The sequence below is a fragment of the Eubalaena glacialis genome, chromosome 4 (assembly GCF_028564815.1).
Source record: "Eubalaena glacialis isolate mEubGla1 chromosome 4, mEubGla1.1.hap2.+ XY, whole genome shotgun sequence".
Taxonomy (NCBI): domain Eukaryota; kingdom Metazoa; phylum Chordata; class Mammalia; order Artiodactyla; family Balaenidae; genus Eubalaena; species Eubalaena glacialis.
In genome coordinates this window covers 149,648,845-149,663,604 of record NC_083719.1, presented here as the reverse complement: position 1 = coordinate 149,663,604, position 14,760 = coordinate 149,648,845, and the positions used below count along the sequence as shown (strand labels likewise).

Genomic DNA, 14,760 nt, shown 5'->3' with positions numbered 1-14,760 from the left:
CAATGGAATACTACTCGGCCATAAAAAAGAATGAAATTTTGCCATTTGCAGCAACATGGATGGACTTGGAGGGCATTATGCTAAGTGAAGTATGTCAGACAGAGAAAGACAAATGCTGTATGATATCACTTATATGTGGAATCAAAAAAATACATCAAACCAAGGAATAAAACAGAAAGAAACAGACTCACAGACATACAGAACAAACTACAGGTTACCAGTAGGGAGAGGGAAGGGGAAAGGCGCAATACAGGGTAGGAGATAAAAAAAAAGGGGGGGGGTTATTATGAGAGTGTATGAAATCACGTGTGTGAAACTTTTGAAAATTGTGAAGCACTACAGAAGTTAAAGAAACTTTCATTCAAAAAAAAAAAGCTAAAATAATGAAAATACACTACTTGTTGCCACTACAGTGAGTGCCAGGATCTCCTGACTTGAATTAAGAAAACCTGGTTGAAGAGGTAGAGCAGTGATCACTATCGATGGATCCTACTTAAAGGTAAAAGCAAACAGTTTTTCTGACTACAGAACTTTTAAATTCTATAGCTGGATCTTTGGTGTCATTTACAAGACCTATTATTTTCTAATACAGCATCCTCTTTATTTTCCTAATCTGTAAGTATTTTGTTCATGTTCTTATTATGTGTCCGTAAGCTCTATGAGGAATGATGTCTGTCTTTGGTCACTGCTGAACCCTCTTCTTAGCACAGTTCCCACCAGGAACCAAACACACAAAGGTAATGGCATTCTTCGTTTTCGATTCTACCCAACACACAACAGAAGTGGAAGGTAATTTGTGCACGGCTAGAGCCACTTCAGATCTGAGATGACCCAGTTGACTTCTAGTGAACCCAAACAAACATCCTGAAGGATGTGCCACTGGGCAAGCAAGAATGCTGCAGTCCAAGCCCACATGCCATTCAGACACCAAAGCATCCGAAGGGAATTTGATTCCTGCTAAGTCTTTCATGCCAAAGTAACAAGAGATGGGGCTACCTTGAGCACAACAGTCTATAAGGAGGGTGAAACAAAGATGTTGATCACCACCAGGACAGGGGAATGTGGTCTAGGAAAGTGATCCTTGGAGGAATTTTGAAAAACTGACCGTACTCAGAAAAAGAGCTTACTCACCCTGCTCACTGAGAGAGGGACATCTCCGAAAATAGGAGCAGAGCAAACAGAAAGGTCTAGCTATCCAGACAGACCCTAAGCAACTGAGCGAAGTTGCTACTCAAGGAATCACAGCAGTGAAAGGAGCTATGGTCTGAATTACCAGAACAAATTCAGTATTGCTCTCCTTGACAGCCTAGCCTGGCCTGGCCTTCAGGGTGCATTGTGGCGGCAGAGAAAGTGGCATCCCAGTTCTGCCACTTATTAGCTGTGCCATCACTGGCAAGTTCTCAACTGCCTGAGCCTCAGTTTCCCCAGCAGCAGAATGGAGATGGTAACGGTTCTCACCTCGCAGGGTTGCTAGGAGAATTAAATTGGAAAATGCACTCAAAGCACTCAGCTCAGATCTTTGCACTATCTAGAGTCTCAGTAAGGGCTGGCTATGATGAGTTCTTATCCACCGGCCACGATCTACATGGTGACAACATCTGCATTCCCCACTCCCTTGGAGTCTCGAGGACTCAGACGTGTGCATGAAATCCAGACCGAGATCTGCTGGGGACAGACAGCAGCTGCCCATCCCCCAGGCCTACAACTCCAAAATAGCTTAGACCAATTTATTTAAAAGCATTACTCCTGCAATGCAAGTTGAAAGATTTTCACATTAAGGCAAAGATGAGCCCAAATCAATTTGATACTTAACACATCAGGAAAGAAATAGCAAGATAGATCTAGAAGAGGGGAAATTACCAAACTGCAAGGTGCCTGACATCCCTCAAATATCTCCTTCTCCCCCCAACCCACAGCTATTTTTTAATACTTCCTGAATCATCTTCATTCAGTTTTCCATGTGGGACTGTGTAACTCTTAAATTTTAAAGCCCTTTACAAGGTACTTTCGCATAATCTCATTCAAACTCTACAAGCATTTTGAGGAAGGGAGGTATTTACCTACAGTCGTGGTTCTCCAATGTGGCTGTATTCCAGAGTCAACTGGGGAGATTCTAGAAATCCCATGCCCAGGCCATACCCCAGACCAATGAAACCAGATTCTCTGGGAGTTGGGCAGGCATGGGTATTTTTAGCACTCCCCCTCTGCTGAGTCCGATATGCAACGGAACTTGAGAATCACTGACTGATCCAATTGTCCCCGAGATCCAGACACAGACTCCTATACTCCATTGTGGAAAGGAGACCAAGGGTCATTATTCCCCCATCATAGAGCAATGAAGACTAGGGCTCAGGAAGGCCAAGGGACTTGCTGCTATGAGGAAGGGCCAGAAACAGAATCCGAAACTCCCAACTGGGGAGCAGCCATTTCCTGGCTTGGTGCAGTCCTACTGTGTGTGTGCCAGCCACTGAGCTGCCTATTAACAAGAATGGAGAGGATGCGGGTAGTCACGCTGTCCTACTACAGCATTAGGTGTCATGGAGCCCAGGCGAGGGAGATGGGGAAGGCCTTTCTACACTTCACTTGTGAGCCGAATCTTGATGCAAGGATGTTAAGTGATGGTGAGGCCTGGTGAAAGAAGTGCGGAGGTCCCGCTTGGACAATAAGGGTTTGGGGATTGATCATAAAATGTTCTCAAGCCGATGAAGACCATTTCAACGGGCTGCATCGACCTGTGCTTGGAAGGCTCTTCAAACCTGGCCAGTTTTTGCCTGCGACCACTCACAAAATACCTTACGTCATTCTAGCTGCAAACATTTGGCCAGTAGTTCCCAGACTTGAGGGGCAGCAGAGGCACCTGGGATGCTCCTTAAAAGACAGCTCTCAAGGCTCCACCCCCCCAGAGTGTCTGATTAGTAGGTCTGAGGTGGGACAGGAGAGTCTGCAGGTCTAACAACTTCCCAGTGAAGCTGATGTCCTGGTTTGGGACCACATTTTGAGAACCACTCAGGCCTGGTGACCAGTTAGGAGGCTGAAGAAACACCCAGGGTCCTCCACCTGTGGCCAGCAAATATTTGTTCTATATCAGCAGTGGAAATAAACCACTCAGGCTGGTTTGAAATTTTTTGAGCTATTAAGATACCGCTTAATAGTCCCGTCTAGCAAAAGTCTTTGTTGTCTGGGAAGATGTGTATCTGCTTAAGTATGATCCATTTTTCCAGAGAAATGAGAAGAAAGAGGTTTATGTCCAAAAAAATTCTGGTGCTCAAAATATATGAACTGAGCAGAAACTACAGAACTATAGATGAAACTATCAAGGAGGCCTTAATCTCTGTCGTTAGAACTGTCCAGACAGCGGAACTTAAATATAATGAGAGACCTCGAATTTCATTCTGGCTTACAAGGTAGCTTCTAATTTATTCCCATTTTGCCAGTGAAGAAACTGAGGCTCAGGAGGCTTTAAGTAGCTTAAACAAGGTCAGAGAACTAGCCAGTGACAAGGCTGAGGATGTACAATCCAAGTCATGGTCAAGGGGAAAAGGCCTCCCTAGAGGGCTGTTGTGAGGATTCTGAGAGGAGGGCCTTGCCTCTTCGCCACACCTCGCCTGCACTTCCTAGACTCGAAGTAAGACTGGGTTAGGGGTGAAGGAGCCCAGCACCCCTTCCTCTGAAGAGCGGGCTCGGCACAGGTCTCCTGGCTCAGCATCAGGGAGAAACAGGGAAGACCCGTGCCCTCTGTTCCTCTCTGTGACCATGGATGCATAACTCCACACATTCTAATGTAAAGAGAATTTTCTTCTGGCTTCTGGGATCTGCTCAGACCTCCTGCTTCCCCGTCCTTTATTTCACAATGCGGGAGCAAACCCGACTGGATTTTGCCACCAGTCAGGCTCTGGGTCAGTAAAAGAACTAGAACAAAATTGCTCATAGCAATCATGGCGAGGCAGTTAAACAGTGCTTGCTCCTAAAGTCACTTCCTTTAGCTTGCTTAGCATAAGAGGGAGGGCCAAGTTAACTCACCTGCCTTCTTCAGTTCCCTGTCTGTAAAACAGCCATGAGAGGGTTCCCCCCGACTCCCCTACCCCAACCTAACCCCCAATCCTCCCAGGTTATTGCGAGGATTCAATAAATCAACTGTTAGTGGTCTGCAAAGCAACAGGGCACAAACCAGCAGCATCACGCGCTGGAAACACCAACTTCCAGCCCTAGTGACACAAACTGGGTGTGTGGGTGGGAGTGAGCAGGTGGGACCGGGCTTAACAAATCCTCCACGTGATTCTGACACTTCCCCAAGTTTTACAATCACTGCTCTAGAATGTAAGCTCCATGAGGACAGGATTTTTGATGGCTTAATCACTGCCAAATCCCCAGTGCTGGAACAATGCCTGGCATATTACAGACACTCTATTCATTTACGGGCAGTCAATAAATATTTCTAAGTTGAGTCCAGATGAAAGAGGAGAGGAAATAAACCAAGGTTCAGAGAGCCTGGCATTTCTATTTGCACAGTTTGATGACTGTCTCTCACTAATTTGTAGTAAATGTTATGAGTTGGAGACTGTCTTATGTCACCCTTGCATTCCCAGCACTTAGCCCGGTGCCCAGCTCATCCTAACAGGCTCTGGGTAACACCCTAGGGAAGGCGCAAAGGTCTCTCAGATCCAAAGCCCAAGTCCACACAGCAACTACCAACAGGTGTCCTAGACAGGGCCATCCCTCCAGCTTCCTAAGATGGGTCAAAGAATTCTAGCAAATACCAAGCCCCCAGTCAGAATGTAATTTATCTGTTTAACTGTTTGCCCATCTCCCTTGCCCGAGGGTACACCCCATTGTAGCAGGGACTTTGCTCTGATCCTTGGTTAGGGCAACGAAGCCTGAAGCCCAGTAGGCACTCAATAAATACCTGCTGAATGAATTGCCAACCCCTGGCTGGGTGGGACACGATAAACACCAATGCCCTTCTGCATCACCTCCACGCTAAAATCAGCAGGTTCTCAAACAGCTCTCCAACAGGGCACAGGGAAGCACGAGTGAAGGGCCAGGATATCAGAGCAGTTACCAATGAATTTCAGAGACCTCCAGTTCCCACAGCAGCCGTTTTCACTCAGCCATGACCACTGCAACTCATTATCCCTGCTTCGCACACCGCCCTGGTGCCAGCTCCCTGGCAAGAGTCACTTTACTTCAGAAATTCCAAACAAGGGCTTGCCTCTGATAAGACTACTGGGAAAAGAATTTATTGGTTTATTTACACAATGAGTGCCCCAAGGTGGTTTGCAAACTCTGATGTCAACGTGGCTCAGGTGAGCCCTGCTTCAGCAGGAAAAAACTTGAGTTGGCAAGGAAGGGACAATGGTTCTTGTTTCTCTACCAAGGCAAAGAAGGGTAAACTAGTCTAACTAGTCACAGTTCCCATTTGAAAGCCTGGTGTGTACCAGGCACTGGGTAAGACCCACCATATCTGAGGTCCTTTCATCTCCCCACAACCCTCGGTGGTAGGTAGGTCCTTCGCTTACCTGTGTTTTACACAGTAGAGAAGGGACTTGTTCAAGGTGACTTACTATATGTAAATGACAGAGACAGGACTTGACTTGGTGGCCTCTGGAGATCGTTATGAAGGCCTTATCTACTGCAGGGAACAGTGTGGTATGTCAAACCAATATTCGGCTGGAACCACACAAACATTTTCCTCCACAGTGAGCAAGGTATATATGCTGATAGATGTGTTGTTTATTTCTCTGTAGTTACAAAGGTCCCTTTTCCTTTGCTCCCTTCCCCTCTTCCCTTCCTCTCTCCAAATTCGCTGAAAAAGACTGCAGTGGTGCAAAGAGTAAGGCTTTGAAATCAGAAGAACCTAGATTCAGATTCCAACTCTGCCCCTTTCTACCTCTATGACCTTGAGTTTGTCACTTGGCCGTTCTTAACCTCAGTTTCCTCATCTGCAAAATGCCAGAAAAATACCATGAGCAACAAACTGTGTTTGGCCCATGCCAGCTACTGGATAAAGATGACTAAATATAACTATTAGCATCATGATCACCAGAGGCCAGTTATGGTTCTCACTGTTAGTGATACAAATGCACGTGTAAGAGATTCCTGGACTACACAACGCCATGCTCACAGAGCCCTAACTATCCAGGAAAAGCCACGACAGATGCAGGATTGGAAGGCTGTCCCAGGGTCATCTCATCCTAGCAGCCACCTGATGCCTGGATCTTGATACTTTATCCTTCCAAGTCAGGTATCAGTCAGTGGATCCTAAGGGCATCCCAGAGACAAATCAAACAAGTAACCGCCACTGGGCGGGGAGGAAGCCAGCATGGGGACAGCCCTGCTGCCACCAAACCAAGCCCGGCAACAGCAGGCAGCCGGCTGGGGAAAGTCAGCAGCTGCCGTTGGCCTGGTGTCCTGGCTGCCGGAGAGTGATGAATGGAGCAGGAGAAGAAAAAAGCCAACAAAGGTGTCCCTAATCTTGATGCAGCCTTTTTTTTTTTTTTTCTGGGCGACCATTGAACGAGAACTTAAGCCTCGGTCCTTTTTCTTTGGCAGACATTTGAAACTGCAAGATCCCATTTCTCTCTAATGGTGAGATGTCATGGGTAGAAGCATTGAAGAGGCAATGGGGGTGGAGGTAACCCACCGCACTTGTCCTTTTCTCCCCTCCTCCCTGCTCTCTCTACTCCACTCCCTCTCCCCTGTCTAGCATCTTTATAGAATGTTCTACATTCCCCCCACACAACAACAGTGAACGCCCCCCTTTATTTTGGCAGGAGCTTTTCTGCTCAGGAGCCGGAGGCTTAATGGCCCGCTGGTGAAGGTTAAATAACAAAACGCTACTGTATCCAGTTTCTGAATGTTCTCTTCTTTTATCTCACTCTGAAACAGGGATTCAGGGCAGCCGAGAAGCTTGTCAGTAGCAGTAACTAGAGCCTTTACCTGTTCCACCTAAAGGTGTGTGGCCGGCTGGCCCCTCCGTGCTGGGAGAGGCACGGCATGCATTTTTCACCCAGACTCAGCCCCAATCCAGCCCTCAGCCCTGTCCAAGTGGAAGTACTAGGAGATGCTACCCAGGCCATTTCTCCAAGAGGAGTGGGTTTCTCTTATCCAGGGCCCCTCGCTGAGCCAGGGGCAGATCCCCGCAGCCTGGAGGCAGACGTGGCTGGAGACACTCAGCACAGACAGCTGACTGCAGTGAAGTTGGCACCCCCTGCAAATGCTGCCAAAACCTGACTGAGGTTTCCTGCATCCAGAGAGTTCTGCAGCAGCACGCCGGCCACCTTCCAACTCCCACTTATTCTAGCCTCGTCTCTCCTTATGTGCACCTGAGCTTGGCGTTCCAACCTTCCCAGTAACCAAGGCAACCTGATTCGCTTCTCTTCAAAAGGGCAGTGTTGCAGAGCTCCCAGGGATCCCAGGGGAGTGGGGAATCAGGTCAGTTTGGCGAGGCCAAAAGCGGGAGGGGTGGTGACAGGGAGGCGCTGCCTTGGCTACTAAGTCCCTGGCCTTTGGGAGCATTTACCCGAGAGACTTGGGAACGACTTTGAACTCTCTCCACACACCGCATCCTTCAGAGTTTCTCTGCCTCCTTCTCTGTTCTTTCCCTCCCTCCCTCTCAGAGCTCTGGTTAGCTGGCTGCTCCCGGAAGGTAGACTTTGTGCCCGATAGTCTCCTAAGCTGCCATGTGGATCTCACTGGCTTCTCTGATTAAGCCTCCTTGGCAACATCTTTCCCGGAGACCCACAGCAGGCTCGCCTCATTTTAGGAGTAAATGGTAACTTTCCAGCCCAGCTTGTCAACAAGGCATCTGGAGCCCTGAAATGGCAATAGCTAATTCGAGTGTGGATTCAGGAGTTCAACCAGCTGGGCCCCAATCCTGGGTGCATCACCTACTGGTGGTGACCTTGAGCAAATATAAATTCTTAACCTTTCTAAATTGCTGTTTCCTTATCTGAGGATGGAGAAAATAACAGTACTTACCTTATATGGTTGGCAAAAGGATTAAATGAGATCATAATATAAAACACTTGGTGCGCAGCACAGAATACGTATTAGGAGACTTAGTATTTATTATTATTTTATTCATTTGTGGGTTCCAATGCCTCTTATTTCTTCCTGTTAGCTAGACTAGTGCTTTTTAACCTTATTTCTTTCTTAATGAATGACGTAAGATATTCCCATGCATTGCAGACTCCCATGAAATATGTAGATCATAAATTCAAGCCTTGGAAGGAGAATAAAAACCCTCTAATAATTGTAAAGGCCCAAGCTAAAGGTATTAGTGGATCATTAAAAGCAGAAGCATGGAGAATAGAGGCTTTGGGTAAATTCCCTGGCAGGCTGGTTATAATTCCCACTTAAGAAAGCTTGTCAGAATGTCAATTGGTGGAAAGTGACATTAGTCTGACAATAACCTTAAATCTATTTAAATTGATTATAAAAACAGTAACGCACTTGCAATTGCTGGTACTTTAACTGGTCAACATATAACACATTCCTATGACACGACTCAGAAATGATTGCAATGCTATGAAAGAAACTTGCTGGTCTGCATAGTCAAAAAGGATTACAAAGAATAAACCACAAGCATAAAATATTCTCAAATTATTACCATGGATGAGAAGAAACTGGGTCTGATTTTTAGGGAAAAGTTTACATAAAAGAAAGAAGAAAGCAGACCTCTACTAGAGACTCAAGGTTGACATTTGCTGTGTGACCTTGGGCAAGTCACCAGTCTCCGAGTCTGTTTCATCAGTGAAATGAGAGCGCTGGATTACATGACCAGAAAGGTCCATTCCAGCTGCAAACTGCTACAGAGCTGGATGGAGACTCAGTCTCCATTTGACTTAAGTATTTCCTAAGCACTTCCTAGTAAAAGCCAAAAGGTTTGGCATTCCCAAGTGTCTCCTGTATGTTAGGTTCTGTGCTAGCTGCCCTACGTGATTTAACTTATTTCATGCTCATAATGGCCCTTGACAGCTTATGCGCATCACCCCATCCTAGAGAAGACAAAATCAAGGCTCAGAGAGAATATGTAACTTGCCAAGGTCACTCAGGCAGCAAGCAGCCGATCCAAGATGCCAGGATTCAAAGACTCAACCTCTTTCCATTTTCTACACCACTCACTGGATAACCATGGCCTGGCCACACCAGAATGGCAGCAGGTAACTGAAATCATGCCTGTCCTGGCTCCATTCCCCAAGGCCAAATTCCTTAGGCAGTGGAGCAGAGATCTTAATTCAGCAACGGATTCCAGGCAGCTGAGTGGTTAGAAATTTGGGTTCCGGAGTCGGCATGCCTGGCATTCCCATCTCAGCTCCTCAGAAGCTGAGTGGCTTTCCCCAGACTTAGCCCCCCTGAGCCTCGGGTTTCTCAGGCAGATAACCTATTCCCAGGGTTGTTAGGGGGATTAAAAGAAGTTATCCATGTAAAGCTCTGTCAGCAGACTACCTGAATATAGTAAATGCTCAATCATTATGTCCTACCTAGCTAAACAGGAGGGCATACAGGTAGTGATGAACAGTTTTTAAGTTAATCTCTGGCAGGGGTTATGAACCCGGGGTCTACAAACTCTCTGAAATTATGTGCCAAAAGCCGTGCTCATGCTTTTCTTCAGGAAACACCCTTAACCTTTGTCAGATTCTTATAAGGGTCTGTGACCAGAAGGAGATTAAGATCTTTTGCCTGCTGTAGACCCAACGTCGTACACTATGAATCATTCCTGAAATAACAGCGTTGGCAAAAATTCCTCCTCAAATCATGAGAGAAGTTGCTGGGTTCTCTCAACATGGCCTCCCAGACACGTGGGCCTCTAGCACTGATCACACAGCCCCAGAGACTGTGCCCACAGAGCTCCCAGGTGGTTCCTAGAAGAAGGTCAGAAGACAAACCCCCCAATGAGCAGGAATTAGGCTTCAGGAACCTTCCCCGGCAGGGCCAGTTCCAACAATCCATTCTTCCTCCGGAGAACAATCAGTGTGTTTGTTGTTGCATACCTCTAAGTTAAATATACCCGGAATGCTGGCTCTTTGCTGGAAGCTCCCAGAAGCACCCGGGGTTACTCTGCTAAAGGCACGCTGCTCCGCGGCCCAATCTGCAGCACCTGATTCCCCACAGACCTGTCACCTTCTCAGACCAGCCTTGCCTCGGGAGGAGCCCGTGGTGCCGTTGGAGCCTTTGGCCCAGTAGGCAGGGCCCGAGCTGCCCACTGGCCCCTCTCCGGTTGTTGGGACAACCGTCCTCAGGAATTTCGGCCTCCCAGTCTTCCCCTGGGTGAGAAGGGGAGAGAGTTGGCAAGGTTGCCCGCTGCTCTTCCAACCCCCTGGTGAAAGGGGAAGCTGAAAACTGGATTCCCTACCCCCAGCAGCCTCCAAGCCGGACAGCACACAAAACAGCTCAGGCCCAGAGAGAGGAATGTGCCAGGACATTCTTCAGGCTTGGTAACCCGAGACGCTATTCTGTTCTCTGCGGCTAAGAAATCACTTTTCTGACTGAAGGACCATTTGACTTACTTCTTTGAAATTCAGGGGAATGGACAGGTGTATCTCCTTGATTCAGATAAGGAAAAAAACCAAGACAAATGGGCGCGTGTGCACGCACACACACACACACACTCAAGGAGCAGAATCTTTTTTTTTTTAAATTATTTTATGTGATATTTTGTTTCATAGCATTAACCAGCTGCAGAGATGTAACTGCCTTGGCAGAACTTCTCTCCCCTAACCTCACCACCCCAAAGAAGCCTGGCGCTTTTCAGCCTTGTTAAATTTTCTCCTCCTCCTTTCAGCCCCCTCACCCTCCTGCCTACCGCCCCCCCTCCCAATTCTGCCACGGAGTCAGGAGGGATAAGGCGAGGCCAAACCCGAATCAGCGAAATCCTATCTGAGAACTGGCAGGGGGCTTAGACACCATCTCATCAACCTTCTTCTCTCGCCGAAGGAACACTTGCACCTCAGAGAGCTCAAGCGATTTGCCTGAGGCCACACAGGTAGGACGAGAAGGCAAAACTCCCTTCTGGGGTGTGCAGGAGGGAATTCCAGGGAGTCAGAAGTGGATACCCTCTGCTCAGCTCTTTCCCCAAACTTTCAAAGTTGGCTCACCACACAGTGAGCTCAGAACCCCTCAGCGCCCCAAGCTCAGGGGCCCTACCCCGGGCCGGTGCAGGTGGGATGAGCAGGAGATATCAATACAAAGATGCAGCATTCAAACCAGTGGCCTACAAGGCGGAGAGAGTGAGCAGCTCCATGAAGTGCCAATATGTTTTTAATGCCTGCCAATCTGCCTAAAAACACAGGCTGCACAGCCCTGTTGCTGGAGCCGTGGACAGGCCCCAGGAGTGAACTCAAATATAATGGCACTGTTGTTTTTCCCCTCCACTGTATTTTTAAAGGTTCCCTAGTATTGGGGGCAATAGATATTACTAGTTTCCCCTTTATGAAAGTGCCTAAAAAAAATTCAAATTGGGTTGATTTAAAGTCAAATATTAAGTAAGCAATAACACAGGTGGATATAGCAAAAAACGTGGTCCACATAATACTAAAATTTGGGAGATTATGCTCTAGTCAAGTCAGTATCCCACAGAAGCTATACTGCTTGCCCTCTTCCAAGGGTAAAAAATGACCGTTGTTTAAGAAGCCTTCTACAGCTGTGTTATCCTCTCAGCACCCCAGAGAAGTTCCTAGATGCATGACCTGGGACGAGTTAGCAGTGTCCTCGACATTCAACTGCTAACAGCACACTGGACTCGGTAGCTGCTGGGACCTAAAATACGCGAGGACACAGAAACTTGAACTTGTGCCTGTATTAGGAGAGGACAAGGGACTGTCCAGTTCACCAACACAGCAACAGAGTCCCTGGGGCAACTGACCCTGAGGGGGGCATGGGGAAGGAAAGTGAGTAGGACCACAAGTGTGGAGGTTAGAACTTCAGAGCCGATAAAGAACTCGGCATAAGGCAGAGGGGTGGAAAGATCAAAACACAAGCAAATCGCACCTCCAGGCCTCAAAGTTTGTCTCACGTTTGAAAGTGAGAGTTGGGCCTTGATCTTCTATGTCCCTTCCAACTTTGAAGAGTTCCATTGTTGGGCTTCCCTGGTGGCGCAATAACGGTTAAGAATCCGCCTGCCAATGCAGGGGACATGGATTCGAGCCCTGGTCCGGGAAGATCCCACATGCCACGGAGCAACTAAGCCTGTGCACCACAACTACCGAGCCTGCGCTCTAGAGCCCACGAGCCACAAGTACTGAGCCCACGCACCACAACTACTGAAGCCCACGCGCCTAGAGCCCGTGCTCCGCAACAAGAGAAGCCACTGCGATGAGAAGCCCACATGCACCGCAACGAAGAGTAGCCCCCGCTCGCGCCAACTAGAGAAAGCCCGAGCGCAGCAACAAATACCCAACGCAGCCAAAAATAAAATAAATTAAATTAATAAATTAAAAAAAAAATAGTTCCACTATTACTCCTTCCCTTCCAAGCAAATCATTTGTCTGACAAATAGGGAAACTGAGGCTCAGAGGTAAAAGCAGCTTGCCCACGGGACGCTCTCCAGCGTTAAAAATTTCTCTTCCAGATTAAATTGATGAGACATTCAGCATGGTACTGAACACAGAGGAGGCACCCAGTAAATGTTGAATGAATGAACCAAAGTGCTCACAGAAACCACGAGGAATCTCAGCTCACATTTTCTTTCTGCTTTTTCTCAACCTTCACCTCGCTACACACCCCATCCTGGACTTCTGGAACCTCCATCCCAACCCCACAGGATGAAGGGTCCAAACAATTCACCTCCATTGCTTTACAGGCACCTGACACCCAAGGTCACAGCGACCAGGTGAAAATTCCACATTCCTGAGGCACTTTGACCACAGAGGTGACAGCAAAGCACAACAAAGCAGTCCCAGAGGGTGGTCCTCCCCTCCCCCCAGGATATTCATGGGGAGGGGGTGCGTGTGTGCAAAGAAATGCCAAGCGGTCAAAAACAGGAGAAAGTCTGGAAGCTAAGAGCCACACCAGCCATCTCACACTCCACCTGCCTCAGCAAAAACAAATCCGGTGCTCCAGCCGGCCTGGTGCCCACCAAGGTCAGGACGCGCTGGTGCAGGGCTGAGGAGCCGCGGTCCCCAGAGGGAGGGAGGGAGGAGAAAGAGGGATGGGCAGGGCTTTGCGGAGGCCTCTCACCTCCATCTACATCCTAACAGCTTCCAAGTTGCCGTGAGATTCCTGGAGAACCGGTCTCCCCGATCAGACCTCCCCCGCTCCTTCCTTTCCTTCCCTCTCTCGGCCTCCAGGCCCCCAGACTGCTCCCGTGCTCCTCTCAGAGCCGCGGAGACACCTGTCAAAAACCACACTCCAGGCTGCCTTCCCCTGCACGCACGCAGTGTCCTTCCTCCAGCGGTCTCCCACTGAGTCCTGGGTGCCTGCCACCCGCTCCAAACCAGCTGCTTCCCCATCCCCCCTCCTCCCCCACCCCGTGCTGGGGAAAGCCTTCCCGGGAAGCCCCAGCATCACTCGGCTAGGTTGCTCCCCCAGCCCCCACCCGACCCAACTAAGGGGAAGCGGGGGGCGGGGGGCGGAGCTAGAGCTTAAGGTCAAAACTCCGGGCAGGTGCCGGCTGGGGCCTGAGTCCTCATCAGAGGAAGGCAGTGGCGGCAGCCCGGGCCAACTCACTGGCCGTCCCCTCCTCCCGGCAGCCCACCCGGGCGGGAGCGGCGGTCTAGAAGGGGATGAAGGTGGAGCGTGTGGGGTGCGGGAAAGCGAAGAGGCTCGCAGAGCTCCTCGGCATCCCCTGCACAATCCCGGCTGGTGGCCCGTGGGGCAGGAGGGGTCCTCTCGGGGTCCTACCTGTCCCGCGGGTCGATCCAGCTGGTGGTGCGGCTCGTGTGGTCTATGTAGTAGACCTTACCGTCGAAGTCGTGCGCCTCCTCCCAGCCGTCCGGCAGGGGCAGCTCCGGCCGGGGCATCTTCCCGAGCGCGGGCCGCGCTCCCCCATGCAGCTCCCGGCCGCCGCGGGGGCCCCCGGGTCAACGGCTCCGGCCGGCTCTTTTCGGCTCGGGCGGCCGCCGAGGCACCATGATCGGGGGAGTGGCGCCCGCGGACTGGGGGCCCTAGTGAGGGCCGGCCGGGGTGGCGGCGCTGTCCATGCGGCCCTGCGGCCCCGGCCCGGCGCCGCCCGCTCCTCCCGCCGCCGGCCTCTCACGCTGCCATGTGCGTCCGCAGCGGCGCGGTGCGGGCCCGGGTGCGCGCCCCGCCGGCGGGGCAGAGCGAGCCGAGCGCAGCTGCCGCCTGCCCTCCTCCGCGGCGCGCGGCGCCCTGCAGCCTCCACGCCGCCGCCCGCCGCCCGCCGCCGCCGCCGCCTCTTCTTCCCCCCAGCCGGGTGCTGTCCCTCCTCTCAGCTCCGCCGTTCAGCGACCGCTCGGCTTGCGACTTCTGCCTCCGCCAGGTGCGGCTCGGGCGGTGCAGGTAACCGCGCTGCCCCGGAAACGGGAGGCGGAGCACCGGGCGCCAGGGTTCCCGCGTCCCCTCCCCGCGCCCAGCGCAGCGAGGGCGGGTCCTAGGGCCCGAGACGCGCCCCCTCGTGGGACAGTCCCAACCGCCGGCTGCTCCTGCCGGAGGAATGGGAGCCCGCCCCTTACCTGGGTCCCTGACCCAGACTGGCGCCCCAGGAGGCTAGAGCACGACCCGCTCTCCCTCTGCTTCCCAACGCTCCTGGCTCTCTCCACCCCGAGTGTTTAGGCTCTTGCACAGGTGGCACCAAATCTTACA

The 14,760-nt window shown here is 50.5% G+C and overlaps 1 protein-coding gene across 1 annotated transcript in view; it reads right to left on the bottom strand.

Moving 5' to 3' along the window:
• WWC1 (WW and C2 domain containing 1) overlaps window positions 1–14,480 on the bottom strand; it is a 147,584-nt gene extending 133,104 nt beyond the window's left edge. The window contains exon 1 of the mRNA XM_061189920.1: window positions 13,840–14,480. Coding sequence (XP_061045903.1) covers window positions 13,840–13,958 — 119 coding nt within the window. The 5' untranslated portion in view covers window positions 13,959–14,480. The remainder of the gene's footprint in view (window positions 1–13,839) is intronic.
• Between the last annotated feature and the right edge of the window lie 280 nt (window positions 14,481–14,760).